The sequence below is a fragment of the Homalodisca vitripennis genome, chromosome 5 (assembly GCF_021130785.1).
Source record: "Homalodisca vitripennis isolate AUS2020 chromosome 5, UT_GWSS_2.1, whole genome shotgun sequence".
Classification (NCBI taxonomy): domain Eukaryota; kingdom Metazoa; phylum Arthropoda; class Insecta; order Hemiptera; family Cicadellidae; genus Homalodisca; species Homalodisca vitripennis.
This window is the reverse complement of record NC_060211.1, coordinates 152,761,001-152,780,013: the sequence shown is the minus strand read 5'-3', so window position 1 is coordinate 152,780,013 and position 19,013 is coordinate 152,761,001. Positions and strand designations below refer to the sequence as shown.

Genomic DNA, 19,013 nt, shown 5'->3' with positions numbered 1-19,013 from the left:
GAGCAATTTTAACGTAAATTCGCGTTTTAGTACAAATTTAGTCAAAATAAGAGGAATATTTTTAGTATATAATTATTATTTCATTGGTAAAACATTTGTTATACAGTTTCTGATTTAGGAAATCTCAAATCTGGGTAGGAGGGCTAAATATATTAATTTATTTACATCAAAATTAAAATCCTTTAGTGTTTATTTTTTTATATTATTTTATATATTGTTTTACAGTTTCACGTGATTTCTATGTATCCACAACGGTTATTTTAAATTGGTTTAAATTTTAAAAGTGGTCTTATACAGATATACGTATTATGTTTAATTTTCGTACTCCTTTTAAGGTATGATCAGCACAAACCAAAATCTGGAAACTTTTTTACTAGCCTATATCTGATAGAGGACAACAGATGAAATCAAGAGATGAATATACAAATTGTATAGGCTGTGAGTTTTGGAACATTTTTACTAGTAGTTTTGTAATATAAAAAAAATAAAAAACATTTGAAACTATTTACTTATATTTCATTGCTGATATTTTGAATGTAATTTACTTGGCCTTTTCCTGACGAAATTATTAATTAGAGTTAATTTATAATGAATTACTTATTTGTTTACGGTATGCTTTATAGTAATAACTCGCCTTCGGCTCGCTGGGGGCTTACGCCCCCAGGCCCCCAAAGTAAACGCTTGCAAATTCGGGGATAAGCGGAATTCGGTGACTGGTTAAGTCCGGACATTAAGTAAATGACAAGGGATATAAAAATTGACCTTTTTTTTCATAGATTTTTTTCCGGATTCGTAAAAACTTTTTGACTTTGAGGGCATTTTGCGGTTAAACCGTTAGAGATACGACAAAAAGTGACTGGACCTTTCTTGTTGGAAATTTAATTTTGTCTTTCGATTGTGCCCTCAGATCTGATCTACGACCTATGGTTTAGCCAGAAATGAGCTCGGAGAGAAAAGTCTGCACGGGTTCAGCTATCTTGAATTGTTTAGTATAAACATAATAAAAACCGACCTCAAGGCAGTATTTTAAGTCGAACAGGGGGTTTAATATCACCAGGAGACTATCTAGTCAAGGCGAGAAATTCCCTGGGTGGGTGGATTAATGTTAAGGAGGTTAAGACAAGAGGGGGTTTAATTTCGTCAGGATATTGTCTGGTCATATGAACAAATTCCCAGGGGGGGTTAACGTTACCGGGGGATAAGTCTCCAGGGGGTTATCTGGTCATACCAGGATCTTCCCAGGGGGGGGGGGGGGTTAAGAGATTTGGTGACTGGTAAAATTCGGACATGAGGTCATGGCAGGAAATTCCCTGAGGGGTTTAATGTTACCAGGGGGGTTAACACATCAGGGGGTTGAATGTACAGGAGGTTATCAGGTCATACCAGGAAATCCCCGGGGGGGGGGGGTTAATATTTACCGGGGGTTAATGACACACTTGGGCCTTTTTTAGAGGGTATTGTGTCTGTGAACATAATAAATATTCCTCTGTCCCTATCTACTATTGACGCTTAGCTAACGCTCAGCCAACTCCCGAAGTCACTGAACCTTTTCTGTAGATCACGTGATTTCCTAAATCCCGTTTTAAAATTTGTTTTGAGTTACGACCAACCGTTTTAGCCGCTATCAAGCCCGGAATGTAAATTTTTAGGCGAAAATGTCCAATATTTTCACTTAATCGCGTTTTGCGGTCAAACTAAGGGAAATATAGTAAAAAGTCACTGGACCTTTTTTGTAGGTCATCTTATTTCCTAAATAAAACGTTAGTCTTATTTTGACCTCCGACCAATGGTTTCGCCGCTATCGACCCCAAAAACAAAAGTTTCGCGTAAAAGTTACAACAAAATTGTACATAATCACGTTTTTCGGCCAAACCAATCGAGATAGGGCAAAAGATTACTGGGACCTTTTCTGTAGATCGCGCAATTCGCTAATTTGATGGGTCAATCAGATTTGAGCTACGACCAACGGTTCGGCCGCTATCGGGCTTGAAACATTATTTTTATCGAAAAAAATCTCTGGAATTTCAAATGTTCGAGCGTTTTGTCGCTTAACCATGGAAGATAGAGCAAAAAGTCATTAGACCTTTTTTGTAGTTCACTTCATTCCTGACTATGAATTTTCCGTCAGATCCGAGCTAGCTCCAACGGTTCGCCCGCTATCGGGCTTACAAAAAATGCCTGCAGGGGTGAAGAATGCGCGATTTTTTGGGAATTTTTTTGAGGGGTTGAAAATGAAAAATTCTCACTTTTCGGGATTTTCCTGGTGGTTACACGTGGAAAGCTATCTGTGTACCAAATTTCAAGTCTCTAACTCATCTGGAAGTAGGTTAGAATTAGTATACGTGAGTGAGTCAGTCAGTCAGTCAGTTACACATGCGGTTGTATACAGGGTGGAAAAAAAGTATGGAAACGCTTTCACTAATTTTGTATGGCTTCACTTATACAAATTAAATTTTGTACATCACCACTTGTATTAAGAACCTAGTTTTTGAGACCAGTGGGGACATTTTATCTTTTCAGGGGGACGGCCCGTGAGGAGTCGGACGAAAATCTTAAATGTAAGCATAGGCCGAGTTTGGTATCAAATTAAAGGTCTAGTAAAGAGAAACTCATTACCGCAAACCGCACTTAAAAAGGTTGACCCTATATCCAGAGTACGGGGCCGTAATGAATTTCATGACAAAGAAATTTAGTAATTTTGTCTTGTGAAGTAACTAATTTACTTTCAGTAGTATGTTTTATGTCGGTTATGGAAATTTGAAAAAAACAATTTCCAACACAAAATTATTTTTTTTTTACCTCTACATTTGTTGGATAACATTAAAATAGGGGTTTTCCTGTCTTGTTCTTCAAGAAACTGAGAGTATTCAATAATACCAACCATAACTCCTTATCAACATGAGGTCAAGGTCCAGTACCTCCAGCCCTTTTATTTTCAGGCAAACATAAACTGGTTTAGGCAATACAAACAGTACTGTCACAGCAAAACTCCACAGTTTTTGTATTTTTAATATCAACTTGGTTTTTAGTCTACGTTATAAATTTCGTCCACGTAAGATAAAGTTGAAAGTCTTCACTAGAAGGTACTGCGATAGTTATAAATTTTTTTACTTAAGTGTTTAAATTTTATTCTACTAGTTTTAAAAGCAATGTCACTTAGTGAGTTTGAGAGAATCACGCTGCTTTTGATGCGTGGGTATGGATATCTAGTTCGTCCCTATGAAGAAACAGCGCATTTGTTTAATGACACTTTTCTTGATAGACCCCCAATTAGTAAGTCAACAGTGTTTAAGACAGTAAAAAGACTTGAAGAAAGAAACTAGAACAGTCAAAGATCGCGAAAGAAGTGGCAGGCCTAAATCGGCAACAAATGAACAAAAAATCTTTGGATGTACTCCAAACATTTGTTGAAAATTCCCAGCACCTCGGCCAGAGTGGCTGCAGAAGATCTTGATATGAGCCATACCTCAGTGTTGAATGTTTTACACAAAAACAAGTATCACCCTTTTAAAGTAACCCTAACCCAAGAACTTGCAGAGGATGATTTTGATCGGACTGAATTTTGCGAAATAATGATGAGAAAGTGTTACGAAATTCAAAAATTTTTTAAGTTCGATATTGTTTTCAGATGAAGCTACATTCTTTGTTAATGGACAAGTTAAAATAGGCATAATTGCCGTTTACTGGGGCCGACCATAATCCACACTGGATGATAGAAGGCCACACACAAAGGCCTCAGAAAGTGAATATGTGGGCTGGAATAATAAACAATAACATTGTAGGACCGTTTGTGATAGATGGAAATCTAACAGGCGAAATTTATTTCAATATGTTGACAAATAACATTTTGCCAGCAGTGCCGTGCTCTTCTTGGGGCAAATTTTAATGCAGTATGGTTTCAGCAAGATGGAGCACCGCCCCATTACTATTTGCGGGTGCGCAATCTGTTAGATGAAGTGTTTCCTAACCGTTGGATTGGTCGCAGGGTGGGTACCGTTTGAGTGGCCGGCTAGGTCACCGGATCTTAATCCACTAGATTTAGATCCACTAGACTTTTTGTGGGGCTTCTTAAAAGATAATGTGTATAAAACTAAACCAGCCAACATTGAGGAGCTGACAAATCGTTTATTAGAAGAAGCAAAGAGAATTACACCCGAGATGCTTCAAAATGTGACTGCAGTAGGTTTTTATAATAGACTAGCTCATTGCCAACAAGTGTTCGGAGAGCAGTTTGAGCACCTCATTTAAAAGGTATGGTTATTTTTTGTAATACATAGATAATTTTTAATTTAATTCTTTTGGATAATTGTGTTTTCATAAAGTGTCATTTTCAGTCAGAACAGTTTACTTGAGACTGTGAAATTGTGGAGAAATAATAATTAATCAAACGTTACTTATGAAATTCAAACGGCCCGTACTCTGGATAGTGTCAACCTTTTTAAGTGCGGTTTGCGGTAAAAGAGTTTCTCTTTTACTAGACCTTTAATTTGATACCAAACTCTCGGCCTATGCTTACATTTAAGATTTTCGTCCGACTCCTCACGGGCCGTCCCCCTGAAAAGATAAAATGTCCCCACTGGTCTCAAAAACTAGGTTCTTAATACAAGTGGTGATGTACAAAATTTAATTTGTATAAGTGAAGCCATACAAAATTAGTGAAAGCGTTTCCATACTTTTTTTCCACCCGTATATATTAGATTTCACTTCGCAATACACATACGTAGTATATGTACTTACATTAAAAACAAACTAATCTAAAGTCTTTTTTAGCTCCATTAAACTTATAGGTTTGAGGCAGAAAAAAAAAACTTATAATAATTTATTTTGCATGAAATAGTAAGGTATAATCTTAGGTAGCCTATATATTTTTTTATTCATGTAAAATAATTACCTTAATTTATTATTTAAATATTGAAATACGACTACCTATCTATAAAGTAAAGAAAAAGGGTTCTTTTAGAATAATTAGTATTATTTACTTAGGCACATGTTCATGAAGAACACTACATACAAATTTTAAAATATTCATTGTTGTTAGCTTATACTTAATTCATCTGAAACAAATGTAAAAAAACTTGTTTTTCCTTTTTTTAGATTATTCTGATTTTTATAAATTTAAAATTTGTCTAGTATTCTTTCATTCATATTTTGTTCTATTAAAAAATCAAACCAGCATTGAAAATATAGCATTTTATTTTGACACTTAGTTTTTTATCTTTATAAATTAATACTACATTGGTCTTTATGGTGTTTTGGTTATGTCAGTTGTTACTCACCATTATATCACTGTACTTAAAAACTATATACAATTACATTTCTAGCTCAGGTTATACAGAAAATAAAATGCAAAACAACAGTGTTTTAACAGGTCAAATATAAAAAAATACTGTTAGCCTGTATAAGCCCGTTGGGTCAGCATAGACTCCCTACTAGTAAAACCCTATGTGAGAGTAACAGTTTATATGCTCCATATTATGAGTATATATTGGTTAATATTTCCGGGATGCTTAGTTTCCATATCGGTATACTCCACGCAAGATAGTTTTTTTTTAATTAAATCACAAAATATCTTGTATAGTAAGCATAGGATGTATTAATGATAGTGATAATTGTTTACGAAATTGTTGATTGTAGTAATACCTTACTACTACTACTATATATTTAAACCATTTTTATTTAAACCATTTTCCTTAAGCTTCGTTTTCAGTTCCTACGTATAGTGTACACCTGAAATATATAGTGTAATTTTTACCATGTTAATTACTTTTTACTTGTGATCAGAAATAATTAAGCATGAATATGTTTTTCTGCACGACTATGCTATGCAAATTGTATTATGAAGTATTTGTTTATTACTTATGTGTGTGACAAATTGATATACAAAACGAAATGTATTTTAAAATTAAACGCTTATTACTAGGTAGTCAACGGTTATAATCAGCTTAAAGTATTACTACATCATTGCAACATTTGATACGGAAAGCGAACAGTTACTAATAGTTAATGAGATTTACGATTCAATAAACCCGAATAATTAACTTTGTTGGAATTTAATGTCATCATTATAGGTGTATTATTTGCTGCTTAATCTTTAGGAGCATAATTTATCAAATTACTGTATATCTAAATCACACATTACGTACTCTTCCTTTCCTGTTTAGAAAGAGTTGTAGAATAGTAAAAGTTAAAAAAAAATATTATCATTAAATTATTATGCTTGCATACGGACTTTTTTGAGGAATAAAACTAGTTATTCTATAGTTTTAATATATCTACTTATAGATTCTTCACAACCTACCAAGCTTACTTTACGTGTTATCTGATTCATTATTTGTAAATTACGTACTGCAACACCGTATGTTCTTTCTGTGAGGTGAAGCTAAATTACTTGCTCTTCTAAACCCCACTTCACTAAAGTAACTGACTTTAATTAGCCTTACAACATTACACACTTAGAATTTTCTTCATTAGATAACATGGTTTTAAAAATACACAGTCTCGAATTTTATGATTACGAACGAGTTTAGCAAATAGCGCAACAACGAACAAGGCTGTTTTGATAAATATAAAATGAATCTGTTTGAACTATAGGGTGCAATGGTAATTTTTTTATTTGTCTAATAACAGTGTTATAGATAGATAAAACTTTTTTCATTATTTTATTAAAAACATGTATATTCGCACTGCACTGGCTATAGTATACAATGGCAACACTTTGGCTCCCAAGCGACACATTGTCTAGTTTTCAGTTGAGCAACAGCTTGTGTAAGCTCTGGGAGTGAATATTTAAAACACTTTATACTTTGTGATAATGTATCCTAGCTAATGGCTACCGAGTGGAGTACCTCACGTTTCTGAAATTTTTAATTAAAGTATCTACAAATTTTTTGTGTGGATCGTCCTTCCCCCTCTGATTGTCTTTATAATTACTAGACAAGAAAAAATCTCTATATCCATTAAACATTGAACCATGCAATAGGCTACCTCAAAATCAAATATCAAAGATATCATGTATACACTTTGATATGTATATCATAAATAAAATACTCGTATGCAAAGCTTTAACATCTACAATGATTACCATACACATATTCAAGAGAAATCTTAGTTAAATTGTTGTGTAATAAAGTTTAGGCTGGTTAGGGAAGTTATTACCCAGTTTTAAAATCAATACATAGCATTAACATTTAAAATAAATAGCTTATAAGAACTATTCAAATTCCCAGGACGTATGATCATCAAGGGAATAAAAAGCTTGGGTTTTCAAATATTTGAACAGGAAGGAATTATTGAACTTGTTATAAGTTAAGTTCTTAGTTTTAAGGTAAATCGTAAAGAAATTAACCGCTTAGAACTACTGTTAACTTATTTTAAAATTTTCGCATGTTATCATCAGATTGGTTTGAAGTTTTTCAAGGCAGGCGGTACTGTATACAAACTAGTCAGGCAAATTTTCAATGTTTGGATTTGAATCTAGACTATTAAATGTATACAAATTTGGGACAGTCATAGATTGAAGCATTAGAAATTAGACTCAATAGGTTTAATCCATGTAGTTCCCTATTTGTCGCGTAAATATTCTTTGTAAGTGATAAATGTTTCTCCAATAAGCGTAATCCATAGTTTATTAGTAAACAGAAAATTCCATAGTAAGAAATCAGTAAAGTATCTACACTTGCAGGTAATTTAAGTTTTCTTGTGTGGAAAAACTCCTGAAGATAATTTCTTACATAGCTTTGATTTGTGTGGTTGTTACAGTTTAATTTACTATATAATGTGACATAAACCTTTTCTTCACGTTACTGTTTACAGGATCAGCTTTGAGAAATAAGGCAATTCAAATTTGCTATTGATGATGGAAAAACACAGAACGAAGTTGATGGAAAATCACATCACTACATTCATTATTTGATAATTTGAAAGTAGTATCACACGCGCACAGAAGGTAAAAATCATAAATTGTTTAAACAATATCAATTAAAAAATCAAAATAAGTAGTTTAGGTTATTACAGATTATTAAATACGCAGCTACTTATGATAGTTTTGGATGGTGTTCATTACTTGATCAAGGAACGTTAAATCAAAGTATAAGATTTCATAGACTTACCAGCACATAACTGAATCAACTGGCAGCAGTAATGAGGTACAGTATGCGCACTAAAAATTTACTCTATAAGTTTTATTAACTTCTAACTTTACATTATTTTTTATAGTTGCTTAGTGCTACCTGATAAAAATACAATACAAATACCTAATTTCTAATAAAAAAATCCAAGAATTATAGATTTTTATAAAACAAAAAATAATAATAAAATTTAATAATTATTGGGGTGTTTGATTTTAAATTAAGTATTATATTCCAATAAGAAGAATCTGGTATAATATACAATACAGATGTTGATAAGTATTTATAACTTTAATATCACACTCACTTCTGGTTCGCATAAGATACTTTGTGGGAAAGGTATGTAAATGATTGTACTAATACAGTTACCTGTGATACAGCAAATTGGATAATTCAGGTTGTTAGTAGATGTAATGAATTTGTTGTAGTTGAATGCGGTTGAGAAGTGGGATTTCCAACTTTATATTCTTCAAGGTTAAAGAGTTTTTCCACCGGTGCCTGTATCTTTGTAATAGCAGAATAGTATTTGAGGGTAAGGTTTGGTATAGAGGCCAGAGAGAAGGAAACTCCTCCTGTAAAGATGAGGTAATTTGCAGGCAAAATACTATACCTTGTTTCACCATTAACTGAGACTGAGACTGCCACTTTAATCGTGATGGAAAATGCCATCTTCTTATCGTTTACCATCATTCAGCGAATCATTCCATCGACAGAGATGGCAGATTTCTCAATAACTTCGCGCTTTACGTATTGACTGTTGGTATATTACCAGAATGGTAACCGTGGAGTTTGTATGAACCAATGTGCCATATATATTCCAATGTTGCATATCCAGATGCAGCAGGATAATCGGCCATCTATGTCAAATATGTAGGAATTAAAAGGGTCCAGTGTTGTGCTTACCGGTTCCATTATTATCAATCCTTTCTGATTTTTTTCTTTGCTGCTTGAGGTTATGTTGGTGTAGATACTAAAGGATATGTGTGGTAGGATACCAAGAGTGGCGTGGATAGGATTATACCTCAGGGAAGGAGATGAGACTGTTCACATACTTTTAGGTAGATATGGAGTAGCCCAGAACAATAGGCTTATGTTAGGATGTGAGAACAAGGTAAGCCTAAAATGTTCACTCAGACCATTATGCGATACAATGCCTGATTGTTCATGTGAATCTTTGCTGGAAACTTGCACTTTATTATTATAACCAATGAGCTTCTTTTCTTATAATGGTGGAAAAATAAGAGAGTCCTAATATCTGCAAATGAGTGATTTATGAGGTTTACATGAGTAGGGCCTTCAAACAGAATTTCACTCGTGGATCCGGACTAATACTATATGATACATAAAGGTCAATAATACTGCCAGGAAAGGTTGATTGAAAATGAAAACAAGAGATTTAAAGAAATTAGGAGAACAATCATGAGAGAATGGTGGTATAGAATGAATAACTGAGCAGTGAGCTCCTGATGTTGGAGTGTGAGTGGAAGGTGGGAGGAATAATCTGCATCCGCTGGATTTTGTGTAGTAGGCAATTTATTTCTTGCTGTTATTATCATTTCTATACAAATTTAGAAAAAAACGAATTTCATAAATAAAATTATCTTAATCCTTAGATAGATCACTAAAATCCTAAATGCATATTGGTGGATCTCGAGAGCCGTATGGATAGTTTTAAGAAAATCCGCAATGACATCACAAGTTAGCTTATTTTTTAGGAACCTAAATGATTTTTTTTGAAATAGATAGAATTATGGCATATAGTATCCACAACTCTATTACTCCACGATATGATGTAGGAAAAAGTATGAAGCTGTCATTGGTGCAAGTTGCTATCAATATGGTGAACCTCAAAAAAGTGTTGATCTGGGGAGAGCAAATGTGTTAGCTCTCCCTGTGCTATACAAACAGTTTATTTTTCATATATGACTAATCTACATAATTGCTACTTATCTGAACATGTGAGACAACAGGAATTATAAGAAGGCAATTTCAGAAAGTGTTACTTAATATTAATTTATAGCTCAATGTGAATCTCATAATAATATATATTAGAATTCTATATTTTCCGTGGGTTCGAAAAAAAACTTTCCCTTGCAAGAAGAAATAAAACAATCAACTCTTAATGCCTCTGTAACTTTCCAACAAAACCATTTATCAACGTGTCATTCAGTCAATAGCAGGACCGTTATTGATGAATCTTACTTTACATTGACGGAGGCTTCAGTGATTAACAGTTTTATATCAGTAAAGTAACTTCAATGATTTAATAACGAATAATAAATAAATAATATATATATATATATATATATATATATATATATATATATATATATATATATATATATATGTGTGTGTGTGTGTGTGTGTGTGTGTGTGTGTGTGTGTATTATTTATTTATTATTCGTTATTAAATCATTGAAGTTTCTTTACTGATATAAAACTGTTAATCACTGAAGCCTCCGTCAATGTAAAGAAAGATTCATCAATAACGGTCCTGCTATTGACTGAATGACACGTTGATAAATGGTTTACATATAGGGTGGGTTGCAATGAAAGATATTGACACATTTAGGAAGGTAACAGAAACTTAAAAAAACTTTAAAATTAACCTGTAAATCCCGTCACGGTAAAAAGACATCTTATAATATAATAGAAGATGGTATTGGCCATGAGTATAAATTGTGATTATAATCAATCCAAAACAAAATTCCAAAAATGTCATTTTTAGCATATTTTTATGGACAATAGATACAAAAATATCACTTGCAATTAAGTTATGCCTATTTTTATTATTCACAAGTCCCAAAGTATTTACATCCACGATAGGTGCAACACAACGTAGCAAATTTACGGAATTCTATTCCACGCTTTTCCTCTTGGACATTTTTATATTTTTTTCTGTTATGCCATCTTACACCATACACATCTAAAGTTATTAAATGTGAGATGAAACTGTGTGAAGGGTATCGATACGACGCCTTTCACTTAAAATAAGCATTTCGTTTGAAATAGTTGTATTAAAAGTAATCCTAAACTTGTATACACTTTTTTATGTATAAATTTATGTATTGTAGTACATTTCAATATTATTGTTATATTTAACAGCACGTGTTCGTTCGCGAGGTTTAAGGAAAGTTAGGAAAAATGGACCATGTATAATGTTAAAGTGCAGTTAAGCGCTAGCCCCATTTAGTAAATATGTACTCTGTAAAATAAAACGGTAGTAAAAATTTTACTAAAACACGCATAAAACTATAAATATTGTATTTTTATTCAAATACAATCTATTTACTTATAGTAAATATTTTGGATTACAATACTCCGTTTCCAAGCAACGTAGAAAAAGAAATATCTGAAATCCTAAAAATGTATGATGTTTAATTTTACGCCACACGCGCTGATATTGGATTGGTTTTCGTCTGCTTCATCGTGAGTAAATAACTAAAATATTGAAATATAAAACCATCAATAAATCAGCTGTTGATCATCAGTATTCCAGAATTAAAGGTAGGTTAATGGCGTGGAACATGAAGTCCCTCCCCTCTATCTCAACTCTCCCCACCCAAGCACATCATCACCTAGCTTCCTGATCTGATTGATTCTTTTATGAAACCTCATCTAAAACCCATCACTATCTATTCTGTAAATGTATTCAATAAGTATCATTACCAGTAACCAACAATTCAACAGGTATTACACTAGTTATAATTAATATTGATTCAGTTTTGTCTTTGATAATATTTAGAAAATAAATTGTATTAAAATTCATATATCACTGTAGATACAATAAGAATTTCAAGCCAGGGTATATAAATTTTATATACATGGTGAGGCAGAACATCCGTACAGTACGTATAGCAGCCAAACCATACGAGGTAGATTATTCGTAACAACTTAAACCCTCTTATTTCCACCCCAAAAAATTTGGAGAAATTATTTTGAAATATTTAAAACTCCCCAAAAGGGTAGTTTTTGGGGGGTAGGGTGGTTTTTGAAAAATTTTCAAATGTAAATTTATGTTGAGTTATACCTCATTTTAAAGGTATTTCTTCACTGATTGTTTTGATGCAAATAGTTTGGACCTATCTTGCCGCTTATGTACAGGGTACACCAAAACGTTACAAAAAATCAGGGGTTTGTGGGTAAATTTATTGCAATTACCTTCACAAATGTAGAGAGATGATATTTTTATTCGAAAACTATTAATGAGACGGCTTATCGAAAAATATCATCAAATTCCACCCAGTTGCTCGGTTTTACGGGTAATTCCCTAATATAGCGTATAATTGTTTAACATGATTTTTGAAGTATTGCTTGTTTGGCTGTTTGCGCGCTTTCCTGATTTACACACTTTCTTCCGTAAATGTCAGTAAAAAAATAATAAAAATGAAAAAAATAAATAAAATAAATTTAAATTATTTATTTATTGATTGAATAAATAATTATTTAGTAAATTTTTTTGTATTTAAAAATTATGTTATCATTTATTTATTTGTAAACTTGATAATAGTCTTACTGGCAATAATGGTCACAACTGAAAGAACACTGAAACAAATTAGTAAACGAACAGGGTATACTTTAAAATTACCATATGAAACTTTTCAGTGAGATACTAACGCACGTAATGTTTGTATTTTACTTTAATTCTTTAGTTGGTTTCAGATAAATATGATACTCTTCATTTAACCATACATTTATTTATTTATTTATTTATACATTCCAACGGCAATGCCATTTTAAAAATACAATGAATTGATGACATGCGAATAATTGGTACAAACATACATGGATACAAAGAAACAAAATTGCATGCTTAAGATAACTACAAACAATTATATAAACGTGTTAAATAACATAATAATAGAATATATAATAATGATAATAATAAATACGGGTATGTAATAACATAATAATACAATTTGTTATATCAATGTAATAAATTGCAATATATAAGTAAAAATATAATAAACCAACAATATATACACAACAATAATAATATGACGTAACAACAAATCCATTAATTAGATCACAAAAGTATAAACTACGACAACTGAAGTGCAAGTGTAAGCACAGTATTTATGAGTAAAAAGAGCATGAACTGGGTTATGTAGGTCAGAGAGAGAAAAATGGCAGGAAGGGTCAAAGTAAAGGCAAAGGAAGTTTGGTCAGTAGATGAGGGAAGAGTTATGTTGAGCCGCAGAAGGTGGTGGATAGTGTAGCAAAGAGTTTAGACAGCTTAGTTATCCTCATTCCTCTCAATCCACAGATAAGGACACCCATTTCTTTTTCAGTGTTTTCAGATTCGTGCAGAACAGGTCTAGCTCGGCAGGAACGCAGTTTCCAACGCGATGCAGTCTGGCCATGGGTCCGTTCTTCAGGTAGTTTGTCCGATAATATTTGCGAACAAAGAGTTCATTTGACCTGGTAGTGTGTGGAATTCGAAAGTTAATCATGGCAAGAAGATCAGGACAATCAAGGGATCCATTGATAAGCCTTGAGAGAAAAGCTAGATCAGCAAGCTCACGGCGAACTTCCAGCGGGCAGAGGTTGAACTGTTTCATGACGTCATCGACAGGGACCTCATGGAAAGGAAAGCCCAATGTAGTTCCAACGAGTCCAACAAATCTCCCTTGAATCCTTTCAAGCCTGATAATGTGATGTTGGTAGTAAGGGTTCCAAACAACTGAAGCATATTCTAAGATCGGACGTAGAAGAGACTTATATAAGATTGAGATGGAGTGTGTAGATAGGCCACTTCTAGCTGTACGTGACAGAAGACCCAACAAACGATTAGCTTTGGCACATATGATGTCAATGTGATGATCAGGAGAGAGTGCGTGATTGAGATGCACGCCAAGATCCTTTACAACCTGCACCCGCTGCAATCCCTCGCCCTGAATGTAATAATTGGCATGTACAAATTCTTCACCCCTGTGAAAAGACATCACCATGCTTTTCTTAGCATTTAGTTGCATGAAGTTTTCATCACACCATCTAGAGACCCCATCAAGGGATCTCTGGAGACTAGCACTATCCTCAATTGAATTCAATACACTAAACAGCTTGATATCGTCAGCAAACATAAGAAAATTACTTTCGATGACTTCCCCAATGTCATTTATAAATATGTTGAAAAGATAAGGTCCCAGTAGAGAACCCTGAGGCACTCCAGACTTGACTAGAAAGGGATTAAAATAACCACCGCCAAACTTGACTATAGACAATCTTCCGGTCAAGTAACTCTTAAACCAGGATAAAAGAGGTTCAGATATGCCATATGAATCAAGTTTGGAGACCAAAAGAGTGTGACAAACCTTGTCAAATGCCTTACTGCAGTCCAGGTAGATTGCATCGACTTGAGCGAAACTTGAGAAGGCTGATAAAATGAATTCTTCATATTGGGACAAGGTTTGTGACGGTTGACCGGCCGCTAGTAAATCCGTGCTGCCTTGGTATCAAGATAGTGGATATGAGGGGCTTTAGACTTTCAAGGACAATAGCCTCCAACATCTTCGTGATAGGGGACTGTATAGTGATGGGCCTATAGCATGTAGCTGAGTCTCTTCTTCCATCCTTATAGATTGGGATAACAAAGCTTGTTTTTAAAGACGATGGGAAGAATCCCTCCTGCAAACTTGAGTTGACAAAACGCGAGAGTGGGGTGCAAATCAAGTCGCTGCAATAACGAAGTACAACTGGAGGAATACAGTCGGGTCCCACACCCTTTGAGATGTCCAAGGAATCAAGCTTTTGTTTCACTTCCTCAGGGCTGCATCTTATCTGAGAAAGATATATGTTGCAATCTCTCGGAATCAATGCTGGGGAGATATGAGTTGACTCAGAAAAGACACTTGAGAAGTGGCGAGCAAACAAGTTGCACATTTCATCAGGAACAGAAGATTCATCATCCCCAAGGGTAATTTTTGAGGGAAAAGAATCTGTGCGTCGAAGATTCTTGACGTGGCTCCAGAAGACTTTTGGGTTAGTAGAGATCGTCCTATCCACATGTTCGATATAAGAGTTATAGCAATCAGTTGCAAGAACTCTGCAAGTAGTTCTGGCTCTGGAGAAGGCCAAGTAGTCGCTCTCAAGACCTGTAGTTTTGTAGATTCTATGTAGTATTTTCTTGTTGATAATCTTGGACTTTAAGTCGGAGGTAAACCAGCGAGGGAATGGTGATCTTCCGATCCTTTTAAGTGGTGTATTTTTCTTAATCAGACCACTAAGGGTAGTGATGTATTTATTGAATTTTTCCTCACTATCAGGGGATGAGTGTTCAATAGTAGAGTTGAGGATGTTGACATCAGCTCTCAATTGATTGATATCACATTTGAAATAATTTGGTGATAGTATATACTGAGGTGTGATTGCTAATGAATGAAGACTTAGATCAATGTATAAAGCAGGATGGTGAATATCTTCGTTGACAAGGGAATCGATGGACCTGGACACATCGCAAGACAAATCAGAGAAGAGAAGGTCCAGCTGGGAGCCTCGAACACTCAAGATGTCACTTCGCTGCAGTAAACCGAGTGTGTTTGTCAAGTCATAGAGCAAGTCAGAAGAAACCCCAGGACTATTGGCGCTATTCAAATTGAAGTCACCTACCAAAACCATGTTACATTCAGGGCCTACTTGAAGGTGTAGTTGCTCTAAGGCATCGCATAAGGACTGGTAGACACAGGTTGGTTGATTAGGTGGAATATAAGCAACGCAAAGCAAAAGAAGGCGATGACCATACTTCAAAAGAACGCCAACAGCTTCAATATTATCGCAGGGAAATTGCACAGATGAGGAGTTTAAGTTCCTGTGTATAGCCAAGAGGACGCCCCCTCCACTACGCTTGTTACTAGTCATGAGTGATCCATCGCATCGGTAGACCTGAAACTGTGGGAGACCTAGCTCAGCATCATGAACACCAGGATCGAGATTGGTTTCAGTGAGTGCAATTAATTCGTAAGAGCTAAGGTTTGCATTTAAAGATAGTTCGGTTAATTTTGTTCTAATTCCATTTATGTTCTGATAGTAACCCTTTAATTTACATGCATTGCCGTTGGATGAGTTTAGTTTTTCTTAGGTGCATTTGTTTTGACAATTTTTGGGAAGAGCCCATTCCTGTACTTGATTGTCAGGTCCTTTTCTCCAGCTGTCAAGCGCGATTCAAGTTCCCGACGAAGATCCCTCAGTGAAGAAAGCTCCAAAGGGGTTCGATCCCTAGATAGTTTCACGTCTTTAAGGGATGGGTTTAAGGAGGATATTTGTTCAGTTGAGAAGCTACTCAAAACTTGATTCATATCACCCTCAGAGGGTAAGATTAGTTTGATTGGTCTAGGTTTTCCAGCCACCACGGAGCCCAACCCGAAGAACTTTATGCGAGATACATCAAAGTCTGGAATCGAACTATGAATTATGGAAGTTAGAAGACTAGTATCATGAGCTTTGATATCATGTGGTAGATTATTAGTTGACTCAGGGGCATTGAAAACAATCAAGTTTTTCTTCCTAAGATTGCGCTCATGCAACTCTTCAATTACGCTATTGATACTTGATCTACTGCCAGAACCATCGCTTTGCTCAAGGGTAGTCAACCTCCTATCTAGCTCTTCAAGCTTGGGCTCAATAGTATTAAGCTTTTCCTGTATGGACTGAATTTCAGTTTTAATAGTTTTAGTGTCATCAGGGACAACACTTAATTTATTTACCATAGTGGCCAGGCTATCGACTTTACCAATTAGAGTGCTCAAAACAGTTGATATATCGGGCGATACTTGAGTGTTTTGAGGAACGCAATCAGCCCTAGTGCAGTACCACTTGATGGTGGTGTTACTTGCAATTTTAGTGTATTCAGTTTTTGGGACGTTTGCGCATTGCCTATGGAACCATCTATTACATGGGTCGTCACATTGTAAGCCCTCCTCATCGTCCTTAACCTTCTTGACACAGACGGGAAATATTTCCAAGCATATGGTATTCATAATTGGAAATGAAAAGGATATAAAGTAGGGATTGGGCTAGTTTAGATGTATTTCGGTGTTGAAATGTGACTAATACAATCAATGAAATAACAGTTATCATACATACATAATAAACAATAATAATTATAATATCACAAACAAATGCAAATTAACATGAACAACAATTGTGGTATTATATAGTCCGAGGTGAAATCTAGAAGGCCGTGGAATTTCAGGTCATGCAGTTCACTCCTCCATGGCGATGACAGCAGACGACCGACACAGGAACATTGAATGTTGAACCATGACATTGACTATGGAATGATGGAAATGAGCCGAACTATGGATGTCAAGGTCGGCAGTAGCAGTTCAAGAATCGTGGGTCACAGAATGGAGACAGTTAGTGACACAGTTTCACACATATTCGTCGTAACTCACAGTACTCAGAGAACAGTCCAGATCAGGCAAAGGAAGCAGATCGACAATTTCAGCTCAGGTATAGACTTAAATGTACCAACAAAGCAAATGCTAGAATAGACAGTCAGCCATCTTGAAGCAAAAATTCATTTACCTACGTTCTATTGTTGTCATTCAATATTCTATTGTTTTAGTTCATTATTCAAACGAGAAAAATAATTTGCGAGTCATAAAATACAACTTTAAAAATTTGGAATATCGTATAACAATATTGTATGGAACGTAAAGCTTACAGTAATAAGGTAAATAATTATTTTGAAAGAAGATTTGAATAACCCACAATAAATAATACTGAAAGAAAAGTATCAAATTAATAAAAAACTAAGAAATAAATTCGGATATAATACAGCTACTGTCAGTGGCATTGTAACAATTGCGAAGGCCATTAAAGCTGTCTTAGATTGCGACAGTTGTCGTAATAACAGAGGTGGCGCCTGTGGCTGTCGACATTGCTATTACTGTACAAGCGGCATTTACATATCCCACAGTTACCTTAGGGAAGTTTTAGGGATATATGCGGTTTAATGTTGGACGTTTTGATTCAAACATGAGAGTAATGGGTTATAAATTATATGCAACGGTGAACATTACTGTGTTCCGATGTGCTTGAACTACGTCTTCCACTTATATTTCACGGAATAAATTTAATATAAAATGGTTGTAAGCGATCGCTAAGTTCATCAGTGGTTTAAAGTCTTGAAGCGTTTATTTCTTCAATAAGACTTATTATTTTGACCATTATTACATCACATGTTTTGAGTCTTTAGATGTATGCAAAACCTGTTTAAACTTAACTTACTTGCAAATAGTGTCTTTATTTAAATATACAGACACAGATAATCTTTATTTAAATCGTTAGTAAGGTAGCATAACATTTTTATTAGTCTTTATAAGGTCTTAAAGGAAATTCTAAATTGATTGAATCTTTAACTAGCTTGAATATCTTCCTTAACGTAAGAATAAAAATAATTATTAAAAGACTTGTGAGCTACTAAACTGCCCGAACATGTCCTTATTACTGACTGAATATATAATAATAATATAGTTAGAATAAATTTAATTTATTTAAATGTCCACTTACCACGTGTTAATATAAAATATTTAGTGATTATCTCTGTGAAACATATTTATGATTAGTGTTGTTGTCTCGTGTAGATATTTCATCCAGTTTTTAAAAGGCCACTTTAAACATTAGGATTGATTTATATTAACCTAATAAATTAAATTAATTTAATAAATTTCTAAAATGAAAGAAGCAATATAAATATATTAAAAATTATTGTATAAACTATATTAAGTAACCTCAAAATAACTGAATGTAACAATTTCATGGTAGTTAATTCACAAAATAATGCCATTTGTAGAAATTTATATAGGATTATAAATGTAAAAAAGAATTTCGCAAGGTAGCACTGTCTACAATATTTTTTATTGTTTCGTATAAAGGAAAATAAGA

General features: G+C 34.2%; 2 protein-coding genes across 2 annotated transcripts; both read right to left on the bottom strand.

Annotated features, from left to right (window-relative positions):
* Window positions 1-13,381: 13,381 nt before the first annotated feature.
* LOC124363673 lies at window positions 13,382-14,209 on the bottom strand. Its single transcript, XM_046818932.1, has one exon. The coding sequence runs from the start codon at window positions 14,207-14,209 to the stop codon at window positions 13,382-13,384; it is 828 nt and encodes a 275-aa protein (XP_046674888.1).
* A 310-nt stretch (window positions 14,210-14,519) lies between these two features.
* LOC124363672 lies at window positions 14,520-15,983 on the bottom strand. The gene has a single exon (XM_046818931.1). It carries the CDS (start codon window positions 15,981-15,983, stop codon window positions 14,520-14,522), a length of 1,464 nt encoding a protein of 487 aa, XP_046674887.1.
* Window positions 15,984-19,013: the final 3,030 nt, after the last annotated feature.

Coding starts and splice junctions, on each gene's coding strand:
- LOC124363673 (XM_046818932.1), bottom strand. CDS start 14,209: ATGTTTGCTGACGATATCAAGCTGTTTAGTGTATTGAATTCAATTGAG.
- LOC124363672 (XM_046818931.1), bottom strand. CDS start 15,983: ATGACTAGTAACAAGCGTAGTGGAGGGGGCGTCCTCTTGGCTATACAC.